This window comes from Carcharodon carcharias, chromosome 20 (assembly GCF_017639515.1).
Source record: "Carcharodon carcharias isolate sCarCar2 chromosome 20, sCarCar2.pri, whole genome shotgun sequence".
Classification (NCBI taxonomy): Eukaryota; Metazoa; Chordata; class Chondrichthyes; order Lamniformes; family Lamnidae; genus Carcharodon; species Carcharodon carcharias.
In genome coordinates, this window is record NC_054486.1 from 42,599,076 (window position 1) to 42,625,143 (window position 26,068).

General features: G+C 47.2%; 1 protein-coding gene across 5 annotated transcripts in view; it reads left to right on the plus strand.

Moving 5' to 3' along the window:
* The window catches only part of akap6 (A kinase (PRKA) anchor protein 6), a 527,594-nt gene that overhangs the window by 183,284 nt on the left and 318,242 nt on the right, over positions 1-26,068 (plus strand). For all 5 annotated transcript variants that reach the window (XM_041214722.1, XM_041214723.1, XM_041214726.1 and 2 more), the window contains exon 6: positions 12,179-12,342. In XM_041214722.1, the coding sequence (XP_041070656.1) occupies positions 12,179-12,342 (164 nt within the window). The remainder of the gene's footprint in view (positions 1-12,178; positions 12,343-26,068) is intronic.

A 26,068-nucleotide genomic window follows, 5' to 3' on the forward strand; every position in this document is an offset into this window, starting at 1 on the left:
TGCAGAATTAAGTAATTTGGGAGATTGTTTCTTGACAATGCAAAGCTAGTTTAAGTTTATTTTTGGGGGATAATTGCCACATGAGTAGCAGAATGGGGACACATCATAATATAGTAAAACAATCAAGTCAGAGGGAGTACAGCTGCATTAAGTTTCAGGGGAGTAACTCTTTCGAGTACAAACCCGTTTCCATCTGTTTCAGATGAAGTTACGTTGTTTCATAGTTTGCCATTGTGAGATTTGAACTCTTGATAATCTTTTAAATGAAAACCAAATCAACAAAATTGGGATAAATCAGGCACAGCCCCTAATTCAGGTCAGCTGTAAAACCAAGAACAAAGTTTAAAGGAAACTTACAAACTTTAAATCAAAATGTGATTAAAGGGGTCAACAAAACACCCCAGTCCCCGCGGTGCCCACCGAGCACGGAAGGCCTCGAGAGTGCCAGCAGACACCGCGTGCTCCTTCTCCAGGGACATCCGGCAGCGAACGTAGCCGCGGAAGAGGGACAAACAATCGGGCGGGACTCCCCCGTCGATCGCCCGCTGCCTGGACCTGTTAATGGCCAACTTGGCCAGGCCCAGGAGCAGGTTCACGAGGAGGTCCTCCTCCTTCCCGACCCCCTTCCGCACCGGGTGCCCATAGATCAGGAGCGTGGGGCTGAAGTGCAAACAAAACATCAATAAAAGGTTTTTCAAATAACTAAAAAGGGAGTGCAGCCTACAACACCCTATGTATACATGGTCCACGGACTCCACAAGACCGCAAAAAGGGCACGTGTCCTGAGAGTCCGCGAACCAATGCATCCTCTTATTATAAGGGACTGCTGCATGCAACACCCTCCAACCCAGGTCTCCGATAGAAAGGGGGAGGACACCTCCGTAGAGGGCCTCCCATCGGGGGCTTCCGCCGCCGGACGGCAACAAGGCACGCCAGGGCGTGTCCGGTCGACGGACAAGGGCGAGAAAATGGAAGGTGTGCAGCAGCAGTCCGTACAAAAAGCTCCTCTTTGCCGTGCCAAAAGGCACAGAGGGCATGTCCCCGAGGCGGCTCATATTGCGGGGCACCAGCACCCGAGGGAGGGTTCGGGGCTTGGGGCCAATGTGGAATTCCGTCCGAACAGGGGAACGCTCAGACGGAAGACCACCGCGCACCTGGGCCGCCTCAAGACCCAAAATAACGTCGGGTCCGAGCACGACCGTTCTCAGGTCTTGGATGGCATCGGCTGCGACCTGGACACTCACAGACGCGCGTCGCGCCAACTCCTGCGGGAGCATCCAGCCCAGTCCTCCACCACCCAGCACGTCCCCGATTCTGGTCACCCCTGCGGCCACAGCCCTCCTCTCCGCCAACCACTGAAAAGGACGGAGGGGCGGATTCCTGAGCAGCGGCTCTCTGACGATAGCCGCTACTCCTGACGGGGGAGAGCTGCGTTGCGAGGCGACCACTTTCCAGACTTTGATCAGGTCCTGGTAAAAGACGGGCAACGCCTGCAAGGAGCCACCGAGGCCCAGCTGTTCTATAAACAGGAGCTGCACGTCATAATTCAGGCCGTGCACCTGACGGAGGAAATACGTCATCAGGGCACACCATCTAGGAGGAGGCTCGACGTAGAGGTATCGCTGCAGGGTCTGAAGGCGGAAAGTCGCCACCTGTGTGCGTAGGCACACTAGCGCCTGACCACCCTCCCTAAGCGGGAGACTCAGAACCTCGGCAGCGACCCAGTGCAATCTTTTGTCCCAGAAGAAGTCGACTAACAATCTCTGGATTCTTGTGACAAAGTCCGGGGGAGGGGTCAAAGTGACCAGCCGATACCACAACATGGCGGCGATCAGCTGGTTTATGACCAGAACTCGACCCCGGTAAGATAGCACTCGGAGCAGTCCTGTCCAGCGCCGCAGGCGAGCGGTGACTTTCGTCTCCAGTTCCTGCCAGTTTGCCGGCCAGGATTCCTCAGCGGGGCAGAGATGGACCCCCAGGTAGAGGAGGCTGGTCCTGCTCCAGGTGAAAGGCCTGAGCTCCTCGGGTAGGGGATCCATCTGCCACTGACCGACCAGGAGTCCAGAACATTTACCCCAGTTGATCCTGGCAGAAGAAGCGGCAGAGTAGACCTCCTGGCACTCGCGCATCCTCCGCAGGTCAGCCGGGTCACTAAACATAAGGAGCACGTCATCGGCGTAAGCCGAAAGGACCACCCCGATGCCCGGCCCGCGCAGAACCAATCCCGACAACCTCCTCCGCAAGAGGCGCAGGAAAGGCTCCACGCAGATAGAATACAACTGGCCAGACAGGGGGCAGCCCTGACGTACCCCTCTCCCAAAGCGAAGGGGCGCCGTCAGGGACCCGTTAACCTTCACTAGACACTCCGCGGCGGTGTACAGAAGTCGGATCCGGGCGACAAAATGCGTCCCGAACCCGAAAGCTCGCAGAGTTCCGAGTAAGTATTCGTGATCCACCCTGTCGAACGCCTTCTCCTGATCGAGAGACAGGAAGGCGCTCGACAGACCAGCCCTCTGGGAATGGTGGATGATGTCCCGGACCAGATGGATGTTATCATAAATGCTTCGGTCCGGGACGGTGTAGGACTGGTCAGGGTGGATCATGTGGTCCAGCACGGTGCCGAGCCGAGAAGACATGGCTCGGGCGAAGATTTTGTAGTCCGTGCTGAGGAGGGAGACCGGGCGCCAGTTTTGAAGAAGGCGGAGATCCCCCTTCTTCGGTAGCAGGGCAATCACGGCCCTGCGCCACGAAAGGGGCATCTCCCCGGTAGCAATGCTCTCCCCCAGGACCCCCGCGAAGTCGCTCCCCAAGACGTCCCAGAACGCCCTGAAGAACTCCACGGTCAGCCCGTCTAGTCCCGGGGTTTTGCCCCTAGAAAGACCGTCGAGTGCGCCGGTCAGCTCCCCCAGACTTATAGGGGAGTCGAGCTTTCCGGCACACTCCGGGCCGACCTGCGGCAGGTCCTCCCACAAAACTCTGCAAGCTTCCTCACTGGACGGATCCGGAGAGAAAAGGGCAGTGTAGTAATCTCGGGCAATGGCCCTGATGCCCTCCGGATCCGAGACAAGTGATCCGTCGTCGGCCAGCAGCGTAAAGAGCTGCTTACGGACCCCGTGCCTTTTTTCCAGTGAGTAGAAGAAGGGAGAGCCACGGTCCATCTCCTTAAGGAAACAGATCCGCGACCTCACGAACGCGCCCCGAGACCCGACCAGTTGCAGGTCCCGCAGCGCGCCCTTCTTCTCATCGTACACCGACCGCAGGGCCGGGTCCGCGTCGGGCTGACGGAGACGTGCCTCCAGGTCGAGCACCTCCTTCTCCAACTCCTCGACCCTGGATTTGCGTCTCTTTGTCGACCCCTTCGCGTACTCTTGACAGAAAACTCGGACGTGAGTCTTGCCCACGTCCCACCATAGCCTCAAGGAGGGGAAGCCTCCCCGCTTCCTTCTCCAGCCGGCCCAGAAGCGACGGAACGAGTCCAGGAACCGCTGGTCTTCCAACAACAGGTTATTAAAATGCCAGTACGCGGACCCCGTCCGAGCGCAGAACGAAGTGAGCTCCGCCCACACCAGACGGTGGTCCGTGCACGGAACCTGCTGTATAGAAGCAGCCGGAACGCAGGACACGTACGCCTTCGAAACGTAAAGGCGGTCGAGTCTGGACGCTCCGACTCCAGGTGACACAAAGGTGAACACGCTGGAGTCAGGATGGAGATTTCGCCAGACGTCCACTAAGTCGAAGGACCTGACCAGGTCCCGCAACTTACTCACACCTCGCGTGCAGTGCGGGGTACCGTGACGGTCCCGGACCCCGAGGGTGCAATTGAAATCCCCCCCGAGGACGATGCACTCGCCAGCGTCGATGGAGCCAAGATGAGTGGACACTTCTTCAAAGAAGCTCGCTTGCTGCTGCGTGCCCAGGGGAGCGTACACATTCACAAAGTGAAGCACCGCCCCCCCCAGACGCACAGTCAGGTGCAGCAACCGGCCTGGCACCGGCTCCTTGACCCCCAAGATCTCCGGCTGAAAATGCGGGGCCAACAAGATAGCCACCCCGCCAGAATTGGAGGCTAGGTGACTCATGTAGACCCCCCCTCGCCATTCCAGGAGCCACGTGGCTTCGTCTCCCGGAACGGTATGGGTTTCTTGCAGGAAGCACAACGCATACTTCCCGTCCCTGAGGACCGAGAAGTTCTGGAACCTGCGCTGTGCGCCCCTGCTGCCGCGGATGTTGAGGCTGGCTATAGTGGTCTTCATTGTCAAAGGTACATCAAACCTTCACCTTAAGTCATTTAAAAAGAAGAAGAGGACTTTTTAGTCCTTCCTCTCCTTCAGGAGCCCAGCGAGAAACGTTTGGACCCTCCGCCGCGCGTTCCTATCCAACTCAGGAGACTTGAGAGCCTCGCGAGTGGACCAGAACACCAGCGGAAACGAATGCCACCGGTCCAAGGCCAACTGAACCCTGTCTCGGCGACCGCGGTGCCCCGACAAAAAGTCCCGGAGTTCCCTTGGGGGGATGAGGGGGGAGTCAGTAGAGGGCACCAGGGGATCCACCGCCTCGCTTGAGAGCGACTCCGCGTAATCCCCAACGCTCACCACCGACACCTCGTCCTCCTCCGGGTCGTCGCCTCCAGCTTCCGACCCCTCCCCCACATTGAGTACGGGGGCTGATTCGGAGCTGCCAGCTGGCTCTATCTGTGCCTCGATCCCACCCCCAGGATCAAGGCCAGAGGGGTCCTCTCTGGTCTCCTCTAAACTTTTTGGGCCAGAGGGCAGCGGCAGTTCTGATGCCCGCTCTCCTCCCGGCACCGGGTCGTCCGGGGAGCTCAGGACAAGCTCCTGACCTAAACATAGGACGCCCGGTGTCAAGGTTTGGGAGGGAGCGGGAAGGCCTTCCTTTTCGCCGCCACCCAATGACGCATTTATATTTTTTAAATTTTCAAAGTTGCAGTCCCCCGACGAGCCAGAAGGTACCTCAGGGGTGTTAAGTGCACTGGAGATGGACACCACCTCAAGGGAGGTGCCCTCAGTGACCCCCGAGGGGTCCTGTTCAGGGGACTGCAGCAGACTGGTAGGGGGAACAGTGGTAGGGGTAGGAGTTTCGGGTTCCCCCAGAGGGCAGGGCGAGGTTTTACTGGGTGGAGACGCCACCACCTCTTCATCAGGGGAAGGGACACGCCCAACTTCTTCAGTTTGGGCGTCGCCCACTTCCTCCTCCGAAGCGTGACGTCTCTTCCGGGTCAGGCTGGGGGCTAGGGAGACCTCCATTTCCGAGGCCCCCTCCTCCTTGTCCAGCCCTCCCGGACACTCCGCCCTCTGGGTTTTTGATGTTTGTTTCCCCGGCTCGGGGTCCCGCGTCTTTTCCCCGCCGGCCCCGGGAGCACGCGCAGGGACGACGCCGGGCCCAGCACTTGGCGCCTTAGCGCCCACGGACCCGGGAGCACACGCGGACATGACGCCGGGGCCGGATGATGTTTTTTCCCCCGAGCCGGTTTTTCCATGTGTTTGGGGGGTTTGGGGCGTTTCAGGGGCCGCCTCCAAATTTCGGGTCTTCCTCCGCGCCTTCTTACGGCGCGGGGGCTCTCCCCCCGCCTCACCGGCAGCCGAGATGGCAGCTGCTGCCGGGGTCGCTTCCCCTTGCGGGGAGGGAGATGGAGTGGTGGCGGGGGGAGGAGGGGCGGTGCCAGCCGCGGCCGCTTGGGTGGGGCTCGTGGCCTTGGAGGCGGGGCAGTTCTTTCTTACGTGCCCCACCTCCTTACAGGCATGGCACCGCACACCCTCCGCGGTCCAGAAGACCCGATAGGCGGTCCCCTCAAAATTAACTGAGAAGGCTCCCTCCAGGCACTCCTCCCGGGCCAAGCGGACGAAAACTTGGCGCCGGAAGGAGTACACGTGGCGGAGGGCCGAGTCTTTGAGGCCGAGCGGGACTGGTGCAACCCCCGACCTGACCTCCCCCAGCTTATTAAGGTGGGGGAGGAGGAGCCCACATGGTATAAAGGGCGGGACATTTGAAATAACAATCTTCTGGGCGGTGGCCTCAAGGGGATCCACCGCCAGAAAAGTCCCGCCCACAGTGAGCCCCTTCTGCAGGGCGAGCCGCACCGCCCGCTCGGACCTCAAGAAAAAGATGGCCCTCCCATACATCTTTGAGGCCGCGACAATGGCTGAGGGGCCGACAACCCCAGCCATAGCCTTAACGCAGGCCTCAATAGTCATCTCAGGGTGAGCGTAGCATTTTACCCCGAGGGCCCTGGTGAGGAGACGGAATGGCGACAGGGCAGCGGGAGCAGCAGGAGCTGCAGAAGCAACCACCCCCGCATAAGTCTTTTTTGTAGGCCCTGCCACCGGTGACAAAGCCGCCTCCACATTAGCCCTCGAGGGCCCGGCCACAGGAGATGTTGAACTGGCTTTAAGGCCAGAGCCACGCCCACCCTGGGAAGGATTGGCCATTTTTTTTTTTTTTTTAAATTATATATATTTTTTAATATATATATATTTTTTTTTTATTAAATATACAATGTTCCTCCCTAGGGAGGGAGGTAGTAATAACCTCCCCCTTTTGTACAGGAGAGGAGAGGAGGGAGAGGAGTGAAGGACAGGGAGGCACAGGAGGGAAAAGGGAAGAGTCCAGGTGGGTGTCTCCAGTGAAAGGTGGATGTTGGGTGGGGTGTGATGATCTTCTTGCAGGGGGAGGCGATGTCTTCACCAGCCACCGCTGGCCTTACTGGGAAAGGGCTGGGTGGGGCGGGGGGGGTAGCAGAATGGTGGTTTTAACCACACACCCCCCTCTCTTCCTTCCCCAAACCTTCCTGCAGTCTTCTTTCCTCCCCCTACAAAACACAGTCCTTTATTGCCCCCGCCTTACACAAACAATAATGTTGGACACCCACCTAGGATGTTGTTTTCAGACACAGTCCTGGCCTCCTGGCCTCCCTCTCTCTCCTTTTGCTCCACACGGGCAGGTCCAGCAGCAGCAGCAAACACCTTCAAGTGCAGGTCCAGCAGCAGCAGCAAACACCCTCAAGTGCAGGGGCAGCAGCAGCAGCAAACACCCTCAAGTGCAGGGGCAGCAGCAGCACACAGCAGAAGCAACAACCCCAAAGGCAGCAGCAGAAACAGTTGAAACACTGAGGAGCAGCAACACCAACACCACACACCTTCTCTCCTCAGTATCAGGAAACCAACTGAATCCACAATTACCTCCACGAGATCGTTAAGAAAATGAACTCTTGATCTGGGGGTTACAAACCCAGTACCATAACCTCTTGGCTATTTAGGCCAAGCCTTTCAGGGGAGTAAGGTGAGGCTGGATGGCCTCTACTTTAATGCCAGGAGTATTACAGGTAAAACAGATGAGTTAAGCGTGTTGAGGGGGAGGGGTAAAAGAGGAGGAGGCATTGCATTATTAGTTAAGGAGTCAGTTACTGCAGTAAGGAGAGATGATATCTTGGAGAGGGCATCGAATGAAGCTTTGTGGGTAGAGCTTTGGAATAAAAAAGGGGCAGCCACATTGTTAGGTGTTTATTACAGACCCCCAGATAGTCAGTGGGAAATTGAGGAGCAAATATGTGCGCAATTTACGGAGGTGTGTAAAAACAATAACAATAGGGTATTTATATTAGGTGATTTCAACTTTCCCAACATTAATTGGAATTAGACATAGTGTTAAGGGCTTGGATGGAGTGGATTTCTTTAAATGTGTACAGGAGAACTTTTTAGATCAATATGTAGAGGGTCCAATAAGGGGCGGCGCAGCGCTATACCTAATTCTGGGGAATGAAGCCGGACAGGTGGCTGAGGTGGTGGTGGGGGAGCATTTTAGTGATAATGGCCATACCATGGTACAATTTAAGCTTGTTATGGACAAAGAAATAGACAAGGTGCAAAAAAATGTTTCGGATTGGGGGAGAGTGGATTTTAGTAAAATAAGGCAGGATCTGGCCAGGGTAGACTGGGAACAGTTACTTGTGGGGAAATCTACAGAGGAGCAGTGGGAGGCATTCAAAAAGGAAATGGGGAGGGTACAGGGTCAACATGTTCCCTTTAGGGGGATAGGAAGGAGTAACAAGCCCAGAGAACCATGGATGACCAGAGATATTTAGGTTACGGTGAGAAGGAAAAAAGAGGCTTCTAGCAGGTACAAGGGAAGCAAATCAGCAGAGGCATTAGTGGAGTACAGACAATGCAGGGTGGAGCTTAATAAAACAATTAAGAAAACAAAAAAGGGATATGAGAAAGCTGTGGCTTGGGAAAACCCCAAGATATTTTATAGGTATATCAATGGAAAGAGGATAACCAGGGAAAGAGTAGGGCCCATAAGGGACCAAGGGGGCAATCTATGGGTGGAGCCAGAGGACATCCTTAGAGTGTTGAATGAATATTTCACATCCGTCTTCACCTAAGAGAATGAGGACGAAGGTATGGAACTTGGGGAGAGAGATTGCGAGGTTCTTGAGCAAATTGATATAGGGAGTGACAAGGTATTGGAGGTGTTGGCAGGCTTAAAAGTGGACAAATCTCCAAGTCTGGATGATTTGTGTCCCAGACTGCTGAGGGAGGCAAGAGAGGAAATCACAGGGGCTCTGACCCAAATTTTTAATTCCTCTCTGGCCATGGGGGAGGTGCCAGAGGACTGGAGAACAGCTAATGTGGTTCCGCTATTTAAGAAGGGTTGTAGAGATAAGCCAGGGAACTACAGGCCAGTGAGTCTCACGTCAGTGGTAGGGAAACTATTGGAGAAAATTCTGAAGGAGAGAATCTATCTCCACTTGGAGAGGCAAGGTTTGATCAGGGATAGTCAGCATGGCTTTGTCAGAGGGAGGTCATGCCTAACAAATTTGATTGAATTTTTTGAGGAGGTGACCAGGTGTGTAGATGAGGATAGAAACTAGGAGCAGGTGTAGGCCATTCAGCTCTTTGAGCCTGCTCCAACATTCATTATGATCATGGCTGATCATCCAACTCAATAGCCTGCTCTCGCTTTCTCCCCTTTGATCCCTTTCACCCCAAGAGCTATATCTAACTCCTTCTTGAAAGCATACAATGTTTTGGTCTCAACTACTTTCTGTGGTAACGAATTCCACAGGCTCACCATTCTCTGGGTGAAGAAATTTCTCCTCATCTCTGTTCAAAATGGTCTACCCCAAATCCTCAGATTGTGACCCCTGGTTCTGGGCTCCCCCACCATCAGGAACATCCTTCTAGCATCTACCCTGTCTAGTCCTGTTAGAATTTTATAGGTTTCTATGAGATCCCCCCTCATCCTTCTGAACTCCAGCGAATATAATCCTAATCAACTCAATCTCTCCTCATACGTCAGTACCGCCATCCCAAAACTGCACACAATATTCCAGGTGTGGTCTCACCAAGGCCCTGTACAATTGCAGCAAGACATCTATGTTTCTGTACTTGAATCCTCTGGCTATGAAGGCCAATATACCATTTGCCTTCTTTACCGCCTGTTGCACCTGCATGCTTACCTTCAGCGACTGGTGTGCAAGGACACCCGGGTCTCGTTGCATGTTCCCCTCTCTCAATTTATAGCCATTCAGATAATAATCTGCCTTCCTGTTTTTGCTACCAAAATGGATAACCTCAGTGCAGTTGATATCATTTATACGGATTTCAGGAAAGCCTTTGAAAAGGTCCCACATGGGAGACTTATAAAGAAGGCAAATGCACATGGGATACAGGGTAATTTGATAAGGTGGATTCAAAATTCGCTTAGTTGTAGGAGACAGAGGGTGATGACAGAAAGCTGCTTTTGTGACTAGAAGCCAGTGTCCAGTGATGTACCACAGGGAGCTGTGCTGGGTCCCGTATTATTTGTCATTTATATAAATGACATAGATGACTATGTGGGGGGTATGAGTAGTAAGTTTGCGGATGACACAAAGATTGGCCGGGTGGTTAACAGTGAGGTTGAGTTTCTTGGGCTACAGGAAGATGTAGGCAGGATGGTCAAATGGGCAGATAAATGGCAGATGGAATTTAACCCTGAAAAGTGTGAGGTGAGACACTTTGGAAGGAGTAATTTGACAAGGAAGTATTCAATGAATGGCATGACACTAGGAAGTTCTGAGGAACAAAGGGACCTTGGCGTGTGTGTCCATAGATCTCTGAAGGCGGAAGGGCATGTTGGTGGGGTGGTGAAAAAGACATTTGGGACACTTGCCTTTATCAATTGAGGCATAGACTACAAAAGTAGGTAGATCATGTTGGAGTTGTATAGAACCTTGGTGAGGCCACAGCTGGAGTACTGTGTGAAGTTCTGGGTCATCAATTATAGGAAGGATGTGATTGCACTGGAGGGGGTGCAGAGGAGATTCACCAGGATGTTGCCTGGGATGAAACATTTAAGTTATGAAGAGAGGTTGGATAAACTTGGGTTGTTTTGTTGGAGCAGAGAAGACTGAGGGGCGACCTGATCGAGGTGTACAAGATGATGAGGGACATGGACAGGGTGGATAGGGAGCAGCTGCTCCTCTTAGTTGAAGGGTCAGTCACGAGGGGACACAAGTTCAAGTTGAGGGCAGGAGGTTTAGGAGGGATGTGAGGAAAAACTTTTTTTACCCAGAGGGTGGTGACGGTCTGGAATGCGCTGCCTGGGAGGGTTTTGGAGGCAGGTTGCCTCACATCCTTTAAAAAGTACCTGGATGAGCACTTGGCACATCATAACATTCAAGGCTATGGGCCAAGTGCTGGCAAATGGGATTAGGTAGGTCGATCAGGTGTTTCTCATGTGTCGGTGCAGACTCGATGGGCTGAAGGGCCTCTTCTGTACTGTGTGATTCTGTGATGTTGTGAAATTAGATTTCAAAGCATGTTAGAGAACTAAGGACTGCCTTGGAATAATCATGGAAGTTTGTTAGGAACAGCAGTCATTAAGATATTGTCATAATATTTTGTTTAACTGAACATGATACTGTTCTTGTTGATTTTACCTTTAGGTAAGCTAATATCAATAAAAATTTAATGGAAACCTGTCATTTCCAATATGTCTCCATGTTTCCAAAACCTTGCCTAATTGGCCATTCTTCATGTGGTGTTGGGGCTAATTGTTGGATCCACACTCATTGCCCTAATTGAGATCAGCATAAACAAAGAAGTGCTCAAATTCACCCTGCTGATTGAATCTAAATATTCCTGCAAAACAACACCAAAAAAGGAATATTTTTACTCATAATTAAATTGATTGGCAATTGACATAAATTTCCTCACCCTTGTAATTAAAAATATACAAAAAACTAGTTTTACACCCCGTGGGATTTTACTCTTCTTTGAAGTCAACGAAGAGTGATGTTGGGCAGAGTATAAATCCCAGTGTTCCACTTGATCCCATGGGTTCCCTCCTGGTGAATTTGGATGAAATTAACTCATTATACTCTATCCAGCAAAAACTCAGCTACTTCACTCAAGGTTGTATTAGAGGTTACATAAAATTTAATTTAAAATGTAAAACTATATTTTAAAATATTGTTCTTCTATTGTTATACTGAGTTAAAACATGACTGAAAATGCAACTCAATTGCAGTCAGTCCCTGCTGAGAACTAATTTGAGTCCAGCCCAGAGCAGAAGATGAAAGTGTGTTATCCCAGCATGCTGGATGATTGTAAAGGCTGTAAATTAATGTATTTCTTATAGTTGCAATCTTCTAAGTCAGCACAGTCTATATCAATCCTAAGCATTGTACCTAATCTGATAGTGTGAGACCCTGAAGACCCAATTCCAAAAGATTGAAATGCTTTATTGATTAGTACAGCAGGGAGCTGTTCAGAAGTTAGGGTTGAGGCAAATCACTGAAGCAGTATCAGCGCAGCATTGAACTAATTGGAGCTATTCCTCACCTGGAACCATCATTGCTGGAAACAAGAAGTTTTTTTGTATTTTCTAGCATTGTGATGTGATTCAACACATTTCAAGCTTAATTTGTAAATGGGAGTTAATGGTGGTATTTGTTAACTTTGGTTGTGTTGATTTATTTTAGAAGTGGGTTTAGAATTTTTTTTCCCTTTAGATGTTTCATTCGGACTTTGAAGAGTGGAGATATAACTTGATTGAATATTTATGGGGAAATACAAGCTGCAAGTTATAGTGCCTGCCTATAACATTTGTTAATTGAATGTTATTAGTTTTGTGCTGCTTCTGTTGAGTGCTGATATCTATGTGCTCTGCTTTGAAGGATTGAAAGACATGCTGCAGATTATTGCAAGCCAATGGCAGGAACTACAGAGACAAATCAAACGACAGCACAACTGGATTCTTCGAGCCCTGGACATAATCAAAGCTGAGATTTTGGCAACTGATCTGACTGCAGATGATCTGGAAGGTTCTAGAAGCCCCAAAGTAAGTCAGTTATGGTTTGACAATTGCATAAAACATTTTCAGGAACACCTCAGTTATACAACAATTTATTACTTTTTGGCCACCAGGTAGGAGAAAAGGTGTTTCTGAAATCGAAGCAATGTTACAAGGCTATTTCCTTGTATATATACAAACACATGCATGATCAATGTCAGTAGACACACATGTATGTTAAATGTAAGTTAAAATGAGTATAAAATTAGGAATTTATGCTCATTTTATACTCAAAACAACTTTTCTTTGTTATTTCACCTATAGGTTTACCATATATTTTCTCCTTGGTGCTCAAAAACAATTAGCTGGCAGCATACGCAAGAAACTATCGATATTCCATGGAGATTTCCATTTTTCCAGCATGTGTTACTATAACATGCTGGAAGTGTATATGTATAAACTATAAGACCATATGGTTAACAACAACAAGCAAATTTTCAAATGAACTATCCCAGTTTTCCTTCCAAAGGGTGTTTTTTTATTACCACAAAGCACCCTTGCAAGTCACCATGAGAGTGAGCTAGGTCTTTTCACTGTAGCAATGTATAGACTTTGGGAAGATTTGATTGAGACCTTTAAAATAATGAAGAGATTAGACTGTGAAATGTGCCTGTAAAAAATTCAATATGGGAAGAGAATTTGGCATTTACTTCACAGAATGCCATTTCCAACACCAGCTATTCATATGGCATCTGTCACTGAGATTGGCATATTTTCTTTGCTTGAGTTCACTCATAATAAACAGATGAATCTTGTGTCTCTGAGGACTCAGACATCATTTGTAGAAAAGAATACTTTTATTCTTTTCTTTTGGGCATTTGAAGGTATGACCAAAAACTGAAGGTCAGTTTTTATAATGCAATAACCAGATCTTCCTGATATTATTTATTACACGTTGTTAAAATAGTCATGGCAGCTGAAGCCAGTAGAACTATTATAGTACAATTAACAGGGCCTCTCTAATTGAAATTATTTTCTGTTCTGAAGTATTTCACTGATTTCTTGGTCATCTCTTCTCCTATGAACTGCTCTTTGAAATTTCAGCCTTTTGTATTCATCAGAAAAACACAAGACTTTTTTCCAAATCTCTCCATTTCTACAGTGCATATTATTAATTTGGATTTCATTGCTGTTGATGATCCACATTTAACTTTGCCATCATGAGAGGAAGCCTTTCCCACCAGCTACACAGCAAACAGCTCAGGGGCAGGAGGAGGAGGAGGATGTAGTGGAAGAGGAAGGCAGGAGGAAATCTAGACAGGCCCTTTCTGATTGTACTGCCCTATGTGCGATACCGGTAACCAAAACCCTAATTTGCCATTCATCAATAGTCCCACAACTTGGACAGGTTTTTGCGAAGTTGGGAAGACTCCGTGAGCCTTCAAAAACGGCGGGTCAGACTCAGATGTGGAAGACCCACCCCATTTCTGACAGATCCAATTTTTACTGGCAAGGGAAAGTGGGATTCACACAAGTAGAAAGCCTAAACTCAGTAGGGCCATTTGAAATCCGTGTTGAATTCAAACAGATCCCATTTTGGCTGTTGCAAGGGCCTTAACCCATAGTGTGGCATCATGAATTTATGGAGTAAATGTCAAGGTTCTTGAAGAGCAGATAAGGTCTGTTTAATTGTCATGATCTTAAGGATTCTTAAATCCCCTACCCTTTAGACTGTAAAAAGAAAACTGGTTGCAGGTGTCAGTGAGAGTTATAAAATACATGGCATTGTGCTTTAAGTGACAGGCCAAGTGGAGTAGCATCTGTTCTAGCAGCTTCTATGATTTTTACTCACATTTCCTAAGGTCTCTTTATGAACACTTGGCTGAGTTCCAAAAGTATCTCAGCAGGGGTTTTGAGTTCACAGTTTGATCATTTAAAGATGCTATTAAAGGATTAGCTGTCTTTGATGTGGGGTCTAAATAGAAATGTGTTTGTTTTTGAGATTAAGCATTTGAGATTTAAAAGCTTTGACTAGGCTTTCATGAATAGGAGTTTTTTTTAACGGTTGAGACTGTGTGGTGAGAGCTGTATCAGATTTTATGAACTTATTTTATAACATCCATGCGGCTCCTCAAGTCTGTCCGTTGTAGATTCTGAGTGAGTTGGTAGCAGTCATGGGGCGGTTGGGGGAGACATGAGTTGACATGGGGGTATAGGGGGCCTTGTGAGTTTGGGTGGGGTAAGGGCTAGAAGACCTAGAAGACGAATAATTGGGTCTCCCAACCAGACCACCTCAGCTCTCAGCCGCCTCCCTAGCCTCTGATGCTCTCTTTCTGGGGTCGGCACCCTGACTCCATCCTGCACTCGCCTCTTAACAAAAATCGAGGGTGCATTTTACCGAGGCAGGTCTAACGAGTTGGGAACTCTTTATATTGTGGCCAAGCAGATGCCCTGATGGTCAATGACAGAGGGAAGTTTCCCAACTTGAGCTACCCATTTTGGTAGCCAAAGTCCAGCCCTTTATCTTCTCTCTGTCACTGATCATCACAGCATCACTTGGCCATAATATAAAAATAAAAGCCACCACAAAATAAACATTCCAAACCAAACTTATAAATGAGCTCCCTCCATATTGCATAAAAAAGACAACTAATCATCCTAGTGCATTTTCTTGATGTCTGTCTTCCGTGTACCTAACTTAGTGCTCCTACCAGATGCGACCCCAGTGGCTGCATCATGGGTGTTGGAAAGCTGATGACTTTCAGTTCGGTTGACTAAAGATGGCCTTGGTGAATGACTTTGAGCAGCTCTGGACTTAGAAGTACTGGCCTTAGACTTTGTCATTTTTGCATGGGTGGCCGAAGTTTAGGTTGGTTGGCTGACAGATAACAGCAACAGCATTGATGGACTGACCAAGTTAGGAGGATGAATGCTGTCTTCCTGAGAGAGGATAGTAAGTTTGTGCTTCATGGAACCACTGCCACTGCCCCGGGATGTGCCTCAGCAATCTTAGTAACCTGTTGGATTGCGGATTGCTGGACTGCTGTGGCCACCTGCAAGCCCCATTGCATACTGTAGTCCACAGCTTTGATGGCAGCAGTCTGAGCTTATACTGCAGTAAGCTGACCTTGCATGATAGTGGTCTGAGTTTCGGCTGTAGCACTCAGACATTGGGTAACTGCTGCATTTGCTGAAATGGAAGCTGTGACACTGGCTATCAGATGCTGAATCATGGTTGGCTGCACACGTGTTTTTATGGCATTGGCCACCATTTCCACGCTGGAGAGGATGGGCTCCAAGCTCTGTCCAAAAGCCTGTGCCAAGTTGTTGCTGGACTGTCCTGTGCTCTTTGACATTGAACGCAAGCTTTCTAGCAGGCCTCCTAATGCACCAAACATTTTGTTGCACATACCCATTAAACTTCTTCTGTAGGCTGCACCATTTAAGTCCTCTGTTGGCGAATCTGTGCGTGACCTTGTCTCCTGGCAAGCTGGCTCCTGCGTCCTTCTGGCCCTGCTTTGTCTGCAAGCCACTATTGCCTGGTGTCTCAGCACATGCTGATCCCACTCCATGCTATCTTCTGAATGACATGCAATATGGGTAGTTGAGCTGGTGGCTTTTAGAAGTCAAGCCAGGCACTGCTAATAAAATGCAGGAGCCTCGTCTTTATAAATTTACAAACTTTTATTGGCAGAGACACATTGCATGTTGTGCATCTTCCAACCATAGATCCCTCTTTCAGTCTGCTCCTATAAATATGAACAAATGAGTATGGGATTTACTCCCATACTCAACCATGAGAAATACTATGAGTCTCAAATTAATAGCCACTACTTGTTCTTTTATTCATTTTATGGGATGTGGGCGTCACTGGCTAGGCCAGCATTTATTGCCCATCCCTAATTGTCCTTGAGAAGGTGGTGGTGAACTGCCTTCTTGAACCGCTGCAGTCCACGCCGCAGTCCTTGAATACAGTTAATAACTAATTAATATTCAGTTAACAGATTCCCTGCTCTATCTTTAAATAAACTAAAAATGAGACTTTATATATTCAGCCGAAAAATTTTTAAAAATGAATAAAGACTCCAATACAATGTGCAAAACATTGCATTGAGGTAATCCTTCTCCAGAACCCCTAATAATTTCTTAGCACACACACACTTCTTTTTGTAAAGCAATTCTACGGTTGATAGCTTCAATCAACTCACTTAATTTTAGAAATTTCTTTCCAGCAATTTTTTTTCAAACCGACGAAGTTAATTCTTAATCTTATCTCACACACATTATTTGTAGGCGGTACCTTATCCTACAATGAACAATTGTCTGCATAACCTTCAATGGACATCTTATCTTCAGTATGCCAGTTGTACAAAATATCACTTAAAATATTTGGCAAATAGAATCCCGTATCCACATGCTTCCACTTTAGCAGCCAGAATACTTTTAACAACCTTTTTTAATTTTCTTAGCTTCCCAAGCCAAAAGACAACATTTCCCATACTCAACCATAAGAAAAACTATGAAAGAATACCCATCAGGAAGGCTAGCATGTGAAACATTCCTAAAGATAAGTAGCTTCATGTTCTTTGGGTCACCTAAAGATGAGAACCTCAGTATATATCTTCCCAGATTCTTAATAGGAGCATTGATTTAAAGTTATACAAGATTTACTTTACTTAATATCTAAACCAATATATTTAAAAACCTCACAAGTCTGATTCCCAATTATAAATTTTAGTCTAATCTTACCAATGATGCATTTCTCAAATTCCATCCACATGGGTGATTAAGATGCTTGAAAGTTTTCCTTTATAGTCCTAGTAAAAGATTGCTGGATCTGCTTAAATACAACCTATTTTTTGCAGGCTGATTAAATTGGACCTACTCTCTCTGGAGTTTAGGAGAATGAGAGGTGATCTTATTGAAACATACAAGGGTAGATGCTGAGAGGCTGTTACCCCTGGCTAGGGAATCTAGGATATAGGTGACATTCTCATGATAAGGGAACAATTATTTAGGACTGAGATAAGGAGAAATTTCTTCACTCATAGGGTTTGTGAGTAGTAGATGCTCCATCATTGAGTATATTTAGACTGTGATAGACAGATTTTGTGGGCCTGAATTTTCATGGCTGAGAAGTGTATTGGGAGTGAGACATTTTTCCAACCCCACAATCCCGATTCCATCCTGGAGGATAATGCCTAATCTATTTTTGTGTTGGGGAGGTGGGCATGGAAGTAGAAATGGGTCCAGAGGCAGAGATGGGCCAATACTGATGTGGCCCAGTTTAAAGACCCATCCTCATGGGTGAGAACAATGGTGGCTCAAAACAATAAATAAAGTAATGCAGATCAGTTTTATGCACCCCCCCCCCCCACCCCAACACCACTTCCACTTCCTTCACCTGAATTTCGTCCTTCCCCACCACCCCTCCAACACACCCCCATACACATCTTCACCCCACCTTATGCACTCACACAAGTATTCATTTTAGGTCGGACGTTACAATCTCAGAACTGTCAAAATTTTTAAAATTAGCCAAATAAGCCTTTGGAAAAAAATCTTGTCCCAATCCAAATCCTTGCCAGCTTGCACTGTTAGTGACACAGAACTATCTTAGATTTCAGCTTTTCCTAATGAACTGTAAAGCAGGAAACATTCTTCCTACCCCCAAGTCACTGTTCATGAACTCACTCATCAGATGTAAATCAGGAGGCCTTCTCCATAGTGGCCACTTCCATGAAAATTATGGCAGATCTGAACTGGCCATCTTTAAAATGGTACTGGCAAAGCTGGTTGACCCTTCTCTGATGTCTCAGAATAAATGCCAAACTCTCTCAACCTATCTAATTCCCTTTGTTTTGCCTCTCTTGTTTATCCTCGTTTACTGGCAATCATCAAACTGCATGATCATGAAGATTTCTAGTTCTGTGATCATTCTATGATGTTTATTTCATGGTCTAATCTACTGAAGCTAGGACCTCTATTTGCACTTTTATGTTTACGGGACTATTACTGTGAGATCTATCTCTTCCACTTTTAGAAGATCTTTCAGTGGTTTGAAAATAGCTGGTGCATGAAATGGAGGCGGGACTTCCAGATCTACGACCCAACTGCCATTTTTACCAGCCCTGCCTCCATTTCAGTCCCAGTTGGGACAAGGAAAATCCAGCCTTTGGTCTCTCAGGGAATTGAAGGATATGAAGAGTGGGCAGAGATCAGCCATGATCATATTGAATGGCAGAGCAGGTTTAAGGAACCGTATATTCCTCTGCTGCTCCTATTTCTTATGATCTTTTGTTCTTGAACAGATCACACTGAAAAATAACAAACCCTGGAATAATCATTCAGGTTATAGATGCATTTGTTTAGTTTCTTTAGTTCTCCTTCCACCTCTGCTGCTTCTTTAGACGCTTTTAGAAATGTTTCCCTCTGAAAAGCATTGTCCTGCAGAAATGCTGCTTTGATGTCAATTGATCTGACTCACTCATGAATATATGCCCAAAAGAGCAAAAAAAAGGTTAAGAATACTTTTCCAGCAATGGGAGAGCCCACTCTAATATTTGTATCACCCAGATTTTCTTCAAAACCCCCAGCTACCAGCCTTGCTTTAAGTTATTATTAGTCCCATCTAAGTATTAACCCACCTATGGAGCAAAGCTGGTTGACCCTTCCCTGATGTCTCAGAAGAAATGCCAAACTCTCTCAACCTATCTAATTCCCTTTGTTTTGCCTCTTTTGTTTATCCTCGTTTATTGGCAATCATCAAACTGCATGATCATGAAGATTTCTAGTTCTGTGATCATTCTATGATGTTTATTTCATGGTCTGATCTACTGAAGCTAGGACCTCTACTTGCACTTTTATGTTTCCGGGACTATTACTGTGAGATCTATCTCTTCCACTTTTAGAAGTTCTTTCTGTGGTTTATGATTTTTTTTCTAACTTAAGAGTCACTTCTGCACACGCTATCGTTTCTTTCTCTGCATTCTTACTTTCCACTCTTTCACTCAACTCTGTCAGTCCATGGACCCCACTTCTTGACCATCATCCTGAGCATTCAACCAAAATTCAAATGTATCAGTAGTTGTTCCACAATTGTTACATCTCTCCATTCATGAGTCACTTCTGGAACATTTGTCACCTGAGTACCCAGTATAGGTAATTGCCTGGTGAATGTGATAGCTCTGTCTTTTTTAAAATTATTATTTAATCATGGGATGTGGGCTTCGCTGGCCGGGCCAGCATTTATTGCCCGTCCCTAGCTGCCCTTGAAAAGGTGATGGTGAGCTGCCTTCTTAAACTGTTGCAGTCCATGTGGTGTGGACACACCTATAGTGCTGTTAAGGAGGAAATTCCAGGACTTTGACCCAGCGACAGTGAAGGAACAGCGATATACTTCCAAGTCAGGATGGTGAGTGACTTGGAGGAGAACTTCGAGGTGGTGGTGTTCCAATCTACCTTCTGCCCTCATCCTTTTAGATGGTAGTGGTCATGGGTTTAGAAGGTGCTGTCAAAGGAGCCCTAGTGAATTCCTACAGTGCATCTTGTAGATGGTGCACACTGCTGCTCTTGTACAGCAAAAATTCATCCCTAGGTAGAAGAAGCATACTAAAGGGAGGACGAGGCAACCGTGGCTGACAAGGGAAGTCAGGGACAGCATAAAAGCTAAAGAGAAAGCATAAAATGCGGTGAAGAGCAGTGGGAAGCCAGGGGATTGGGAAGCCTACAAAGACCAACAGAGGACAACTAAAAAAGAAATAAGGAGGGAGAAGATTAAATATGAGGGTAAACTAGCCAGTAATATAAAAGAAGATTGCAAGAGTTTTTTTTAGATATATAAAGGGTAAGAGAGAGGCAAAAGTGGACATTGGGCCGCTGGAAAATGACGCTGGAGAAGTAGTACTGGGGAACAAAGAAATGGCAGAGGAATTGAATAGGTACTTTGCATCAGTCTTAATGGTGGAAGACACGAGTAACATCCCCAAAGTTCAAAAGAGTCGGGGGGCAGAGGTGAGTATGGTGGTCATTACCAAGGATAAGGTGCTAGGAAAACTGAAAGGTCTGAAGGTGGATAAATCATCTGGACCGGATGGATTACACCCCAGAGTTCTGAAGGAGATAGCTGAAGAGATAGTGGAGGCGTTAGTGGCGATCTTCCAGGAATCACTGGAGTCAGGGAGGGTCCCAGAAGACTGGAAAATTGCTAATGTAACCCCCCCTGTTTAAGAAGGGAATGAGGCAAAAGACGGGAAATTACAGGCCGATTAGCCTGACCTCAGTCGTTGGTAAGATTTTAGAGTCCATTATCAAGGATGAGAATTCAGAATACTTGGAAGTGCATGGTAAAATAGGGCAAAGTCAGCATGGTTTCATCAAGGGGAGGTCATGCCTGACAAATCTGTTAGAATTCTTTGAGGAGGTAATGAGCAGGTTAGACAAAGGCGAGCCAATAGATGTTATCTACTTGGACTTCCGGAAGGCCTTTGACAAGGTGCCGCACAGGAGGCTGCTCAGTAAGATAAGAGCCCATGGCATTAGAGGCATTGTACTAGCATGGATAGAAGATTGGCTGTCTGGCAGGAGGCAGAGAGTGGGGATAAGGGGGTCTTTCTCAGGATGGTGGCCGGTGACTAGTGGAGTTCCTCAAGGGTCAGTGTTGGGACCACAACTTTTCACTTTATACATTAATGATCTAGATGAAGGAACTGAGGGCATCCTGGCTAAGTTTGCAGATGATACAAAGATGGGTGGAGGGACAGGTAGTATTGAGGAGGCGGGGAGGCTGCAGAAGGATTTAGACAGGTTAGGAGAATGGGCAAAGAAGTGGCAGATGGAATACAACGTGGGGAACTGTGAGGTCATGCATTGGTAGGAAGAATAGAGACATAGACTATTTTCTAAATGGGGAGAGAATTCAGAAATCTGGAGTGCAAAGGGACTTGGGAGTCCTAGTCCAGGATTCTCTCTTAAGGTTAACTTGAGTTGATAGTTAGGAAGGCAAATGCAATGTTGGCATTTATTTCGAGAGGACTACAATATAAAAGCAGGGATGTGCTGCTGAGGTTTTATAAGGCTCTGGTCAAACCACATTTAGAATATTGTGAGCAATTTTGGGCCCCATACCTCAGGAAGGATGTGCTGGCCCTGGAGAGGGTCCAGAGGAGGTTCACAAGAATGATCCCAGGAATGAAAGGCATAACATATGAGGAACGTTTGAGGACTCTGGGTCTATACTCAATGGAGTTTAGAAGGATGAGGGGGAATCTGATTGAAACTTACAGAATACTGAAAGGCCTGGATAGAGTGGACGTGGGGAAGATGTTTCCATTAGTAGGAGAGACTAGGACCTGAGGGCACAGCCTCAAAGTAAAGGGAAGACCTTTTAGAACAGAGATGAGGAGAAACTTCTTTAGCCAGAGAGTGGTGAATCTATGGAATTCATTGCCACAGAAGGCTGTGGAGGCCAGGTCATTGAATGTATTTAAGACTGAGATAGATAGATTCTTGATTGATAATGGGATCAAAGGTTATGGGGAGAAGGTGGGAGAATGGGGTTGAGAAACTTATCAGACATGATTGAATGGCGGAGCAGACTCGATGGGCCGAATGGCCTAATTTCTGCTCCTATGTCTTATGGTCTTATCGGTGGTGGAGGGAATGAATGTTTGTGGATGTGGTGCCAATCAAGCAGGCTGTTTTATCCTGGATGGTGTCGAGCTTCTTGAGTGTTGTAGGAGCTGCATTCATCCAGGCAAGTGGGGAGTATTCCAACACACTCCTGACTGTGCCTTGTAGATGGTGGAAAGGCTTTGGGAAGTCAGGAGGTGAGTTACTCATCGCATGATTCCTAGCCTCTGACCTGCTCTTGTAGCCACAGTATTTATAAGGCTAGTCCATTTCAGTTTCTGGTCAATGGTAACTCCAGGATGTTGATAATGCGGGATTCAATCATGGTAATGTTATTGAACATCAAGGGGCTATGGTTAGATTCTCTCTTGTTGGAGATGGTCATTGCCTGACACTTGTGTGGCGCAAATGTTACTTGCCACTTGTCAGGCCAAGCCTGGATATTGTCCAGGTTTTGCTGCATTTTGACATGGACTGCTTCAATATCAGGGAAGTCCCAAATGGGTTGACCATTATGCAATCATCAGCGAACACCCCTCTCCTGCCCTTATGATGGAAGGAAGGTTATTGATGAAGCAGCTTAAGTTGGTTTGGCCGAGGATACTATCCTGAGGAACTCCTGCAGTGCTGTCCTGAAGCTGAGATGACTGACCTCCAACAACCACAACCATCTTCCTTTGTGCTAGGTATGACTCCAATCAGCAGAGAGTCTCCCCCCTGATTTCCATTGACTCCATTGATGTCAAGGGCAATCACTCTCACCTTCCCATTGACTCCAGTTTTGCTAGGGCTCCTTGATGTCACACTCAGTCAAATGCGGCCTTGATGTCAAGGGCAGTCACTCTCACCTCACCTCGGGAGTTCAGCTCTTTTGTCCATATTTGTACCAAGGCTGTAATGCGGTCAAGAGCTGAGTGGCCCTGGCGGAACCCAAACTGGGCATTGGTGAGCAGGTTATTGCTAAGCAAGTGCCGCTTGATAGCACTTGATGACCCCTTCCATTACTTTACTGATGATGGAGAGTCGACTGATGGGGCAGTAATTGGCCGGGTGGGATTTGTCCTGTTTTGTGTAGAGGACAATTTTCAACATAGCCGGTAGATGCCATTGTTGCAGCTGTAGTGGAACAGCTTGGCTAGGGGCGTGGCAAGTTCTGGAGCACAAGTCTTCAGTACTATTGCTGGAATATTGTCAGGGCCCATAGCCTTTGCCGTATCCAGTGCCTTCAGTGGTTTCTTGATATCGCATGGAGTGAATTGGCTTGGCTGAAGACTGGCATCTGTGATGCTGGGGGCCTTCAGATGAGGCGGAGATGGATCACCCACTCGGCATTACTGGCTGAAGATTGTAGCAAATGCTTCAGCCTTATTGAGCTGAGCTCCTCCATCAATGAAGAAGAGGATACTTGTGGAGCCTCCTTCTCCTCTAGTGAGTTGTTTAATTGTCCACACCATTCATGGCTGGATATGGCAGGACTGCAGAGCTTAGTTCTGATCTGTTGGCTGTGCCATCGCTTAGCCCTGTCTATCACTTGCTGCTTATGCTGTTTGAAATGTAAGTAGTCTTGTGTTATAGCTTCACCAGTTGACACCTCATTTTTAGGTATGCTTGGTGCTGCACCTGGCATGCCCTCCTGCACAATTCATTGAACTATGGCTGATCCCCTAGTTTGATGGTAATGGTAGAGTGAGGGATATGCCGGGCCATGACGCTACAGATTTTGTTTGAGTACAATTCTGCTGCTGATGGCCCACAGCGCCCCTTGGATGCCCAGTCTTGAGTTGCTAGATGTCTTTTAAATCTAAAACAAAAACAAAAATACCTGAAAAAACTCAGCAGGTCGGGCCGCATCCGTGGAAAGGAGCCCAGTTAACGTTTCGAGTCCGCATGACTCTTCAACAGAAGATTAAATCTACCCTAGATTTAAATCCTACCCTATTTAGCATGGTGGTAGTGCCACACAACACGATGGAGGGCATCCTCAATGTGAACGTGGGACTTCATTTCCACGACTGTGCGGTGCACTCCTACCGATACTGTCATGGACAGATACATCTATGGCAGTTAGGTTAGTGAGGATGAGGTCAAGTATGTTTTTCCCTCATTGGTTCCCTCACCACCTGCCGCAGACTCAGTCTAGCAGCTATGTTCTTTAGGACTCGGCCAACTCGGTCAGTTGTGGTGCTTCCGAGCCACTCTTGGTGATGGACATTGCAGTCCCTCACCCGGAGTATATTCTTTGTCCTTGCCACCCTCAGTGCTTCCCCCAAGTGATGTTCAAATGGAGGAACACTGATTCATCAGCTGAGGGAGGGCAGAACGTGGTAATCAGAAGGAGGTTTCCTTGCCCATGTTTGACTTGATGCCATGACAGTTCATGGAGCCAGGAGTCGATATTAAGGACTCTTAGGGCAACTCCCTCCTGACTATATACCACTGTGCCACCACCTCTGCTGGGTCTGTCCTGCTGGTGAGAGAGGACATACCCAGGGATGGCGGTGGAGGTGTCTGGGACATTACCTGTAAGGTATGAGTCCGTGAGGATGACTATGTCAGGTTGTTGCTTGACTAGTCTGTGAGACAGCTCTCCCAATTTTGGCGCTAGCCCCCAGATGTTAGTTAGGAGGACTTTGCAGGGTTGACAGGGCTGAGCTTGCCATTGTCATTTCCGGTAACTAGGTCAATGCCGGGTTGTTCATCCAGTTTCATTTCTCCTTGTGTGTTAGATCAACACTATGCAGCCCTTAATCTACATATTCTGTTCCTCCAGTCTCTCGTCACAAGAAACATGGACACTGAGGTAGAGGGTGCCTCATTTACTTCCATCAGCTGCTCAAAGTCTGGAATTTTATAATTAATTCTGATTAATCATGATGAGCAAACCATAACAGTTTAATTGCCAAATGCCTTTTTATCATCAAACCCATTATATTATCAGGGTCCTTCCATTCTCCATGACCCTTTCTTTTACAGTATGCTAAATCTCCTGAATTGATCTCTATCTCAGATAGTCTAATATGATGCCTTAGTGCCCTATGGATTTTCTCTGATACCTCAGCATTGATAAAAGCCTCTATCACTACATGTAAAGCATTTAAATGCTCAGAGAAATGGCATTAATTGTAGTATCTTATTAAGCAAAGGATGATCACAAAAGCATATTGTCACAGACAGAATTTTATGTTTTTTATGTGAGGTGTGTGTATTTTTCTTAACCTCAGAGTGATTGCCCCAATTTAAATAATTCCAGCAGCAAGCTTTTATGTGTGTTTAAATAAAGAAAGTTATTTATTATCCTACGCTTGCCCTGGAGATTTAAAATACAATATCTCGCTCATTCACCTCACCTATGCTATTACTCATGCAAAAATTAGATACAGGTGAAGAAAAAAATACAATTACAAAGGAATTATCTGTTTCTCCATTTTTCCAAAATTTTATCCACAATAAATTTCTTGTCCTTACTATGTATTAGCTTGGAAGTACTAAATCTTATAGTCAGTTCAATAAATTGTACGACAAAAATATATCTGTCTTTGTCCCATTCCTTTCGATGCATGGCACCTCCTTGCTCCCTTGTTAAAGTCACGCGCCAATGGAAAGCTTACATTATGATATGTTGGTGTCCTTTGATACCTCATACATATCCCAGAATTCTGACTAATCTTTTCTATTAGCCTCAAATTCTCTTTTTCAACTACATGGGAAGAATTTTCTCACCATCAGGCTGGCCGGTCGGGAGCGGGCATGGCTGGGTACGGAGCTGCTTGCCACCCGTGAACGGCTGCACGCTGCCATTTTATGTGGCTGGGCCAATTAAGGCCCACCCAGCGTGATATGCAGCCATAGCACTCAGCACTACCTGTGCGGGCGGGGAGAGGAGGGGCCTGCGATCTATCGCACATGCGCCTAAAAGAGTGCAGAAATCTCCAAAGCACGGAGCTGCCTCAGGGAGATTAACTTAAGTTTAAAAGTTTGATAAAAAACTATTCAGACAGGCCCCCTTGTGACAGTGTTACATGAGCTGGGACATGTTTATGACTTTTCATAAACATTTTTATTTAATTAATAAAACCTTCATGAAACCTCATCCCTCCCATGGATGAGTTTTCATGAAAAATCCGAAGGCCGCCTGGGCTCTTTG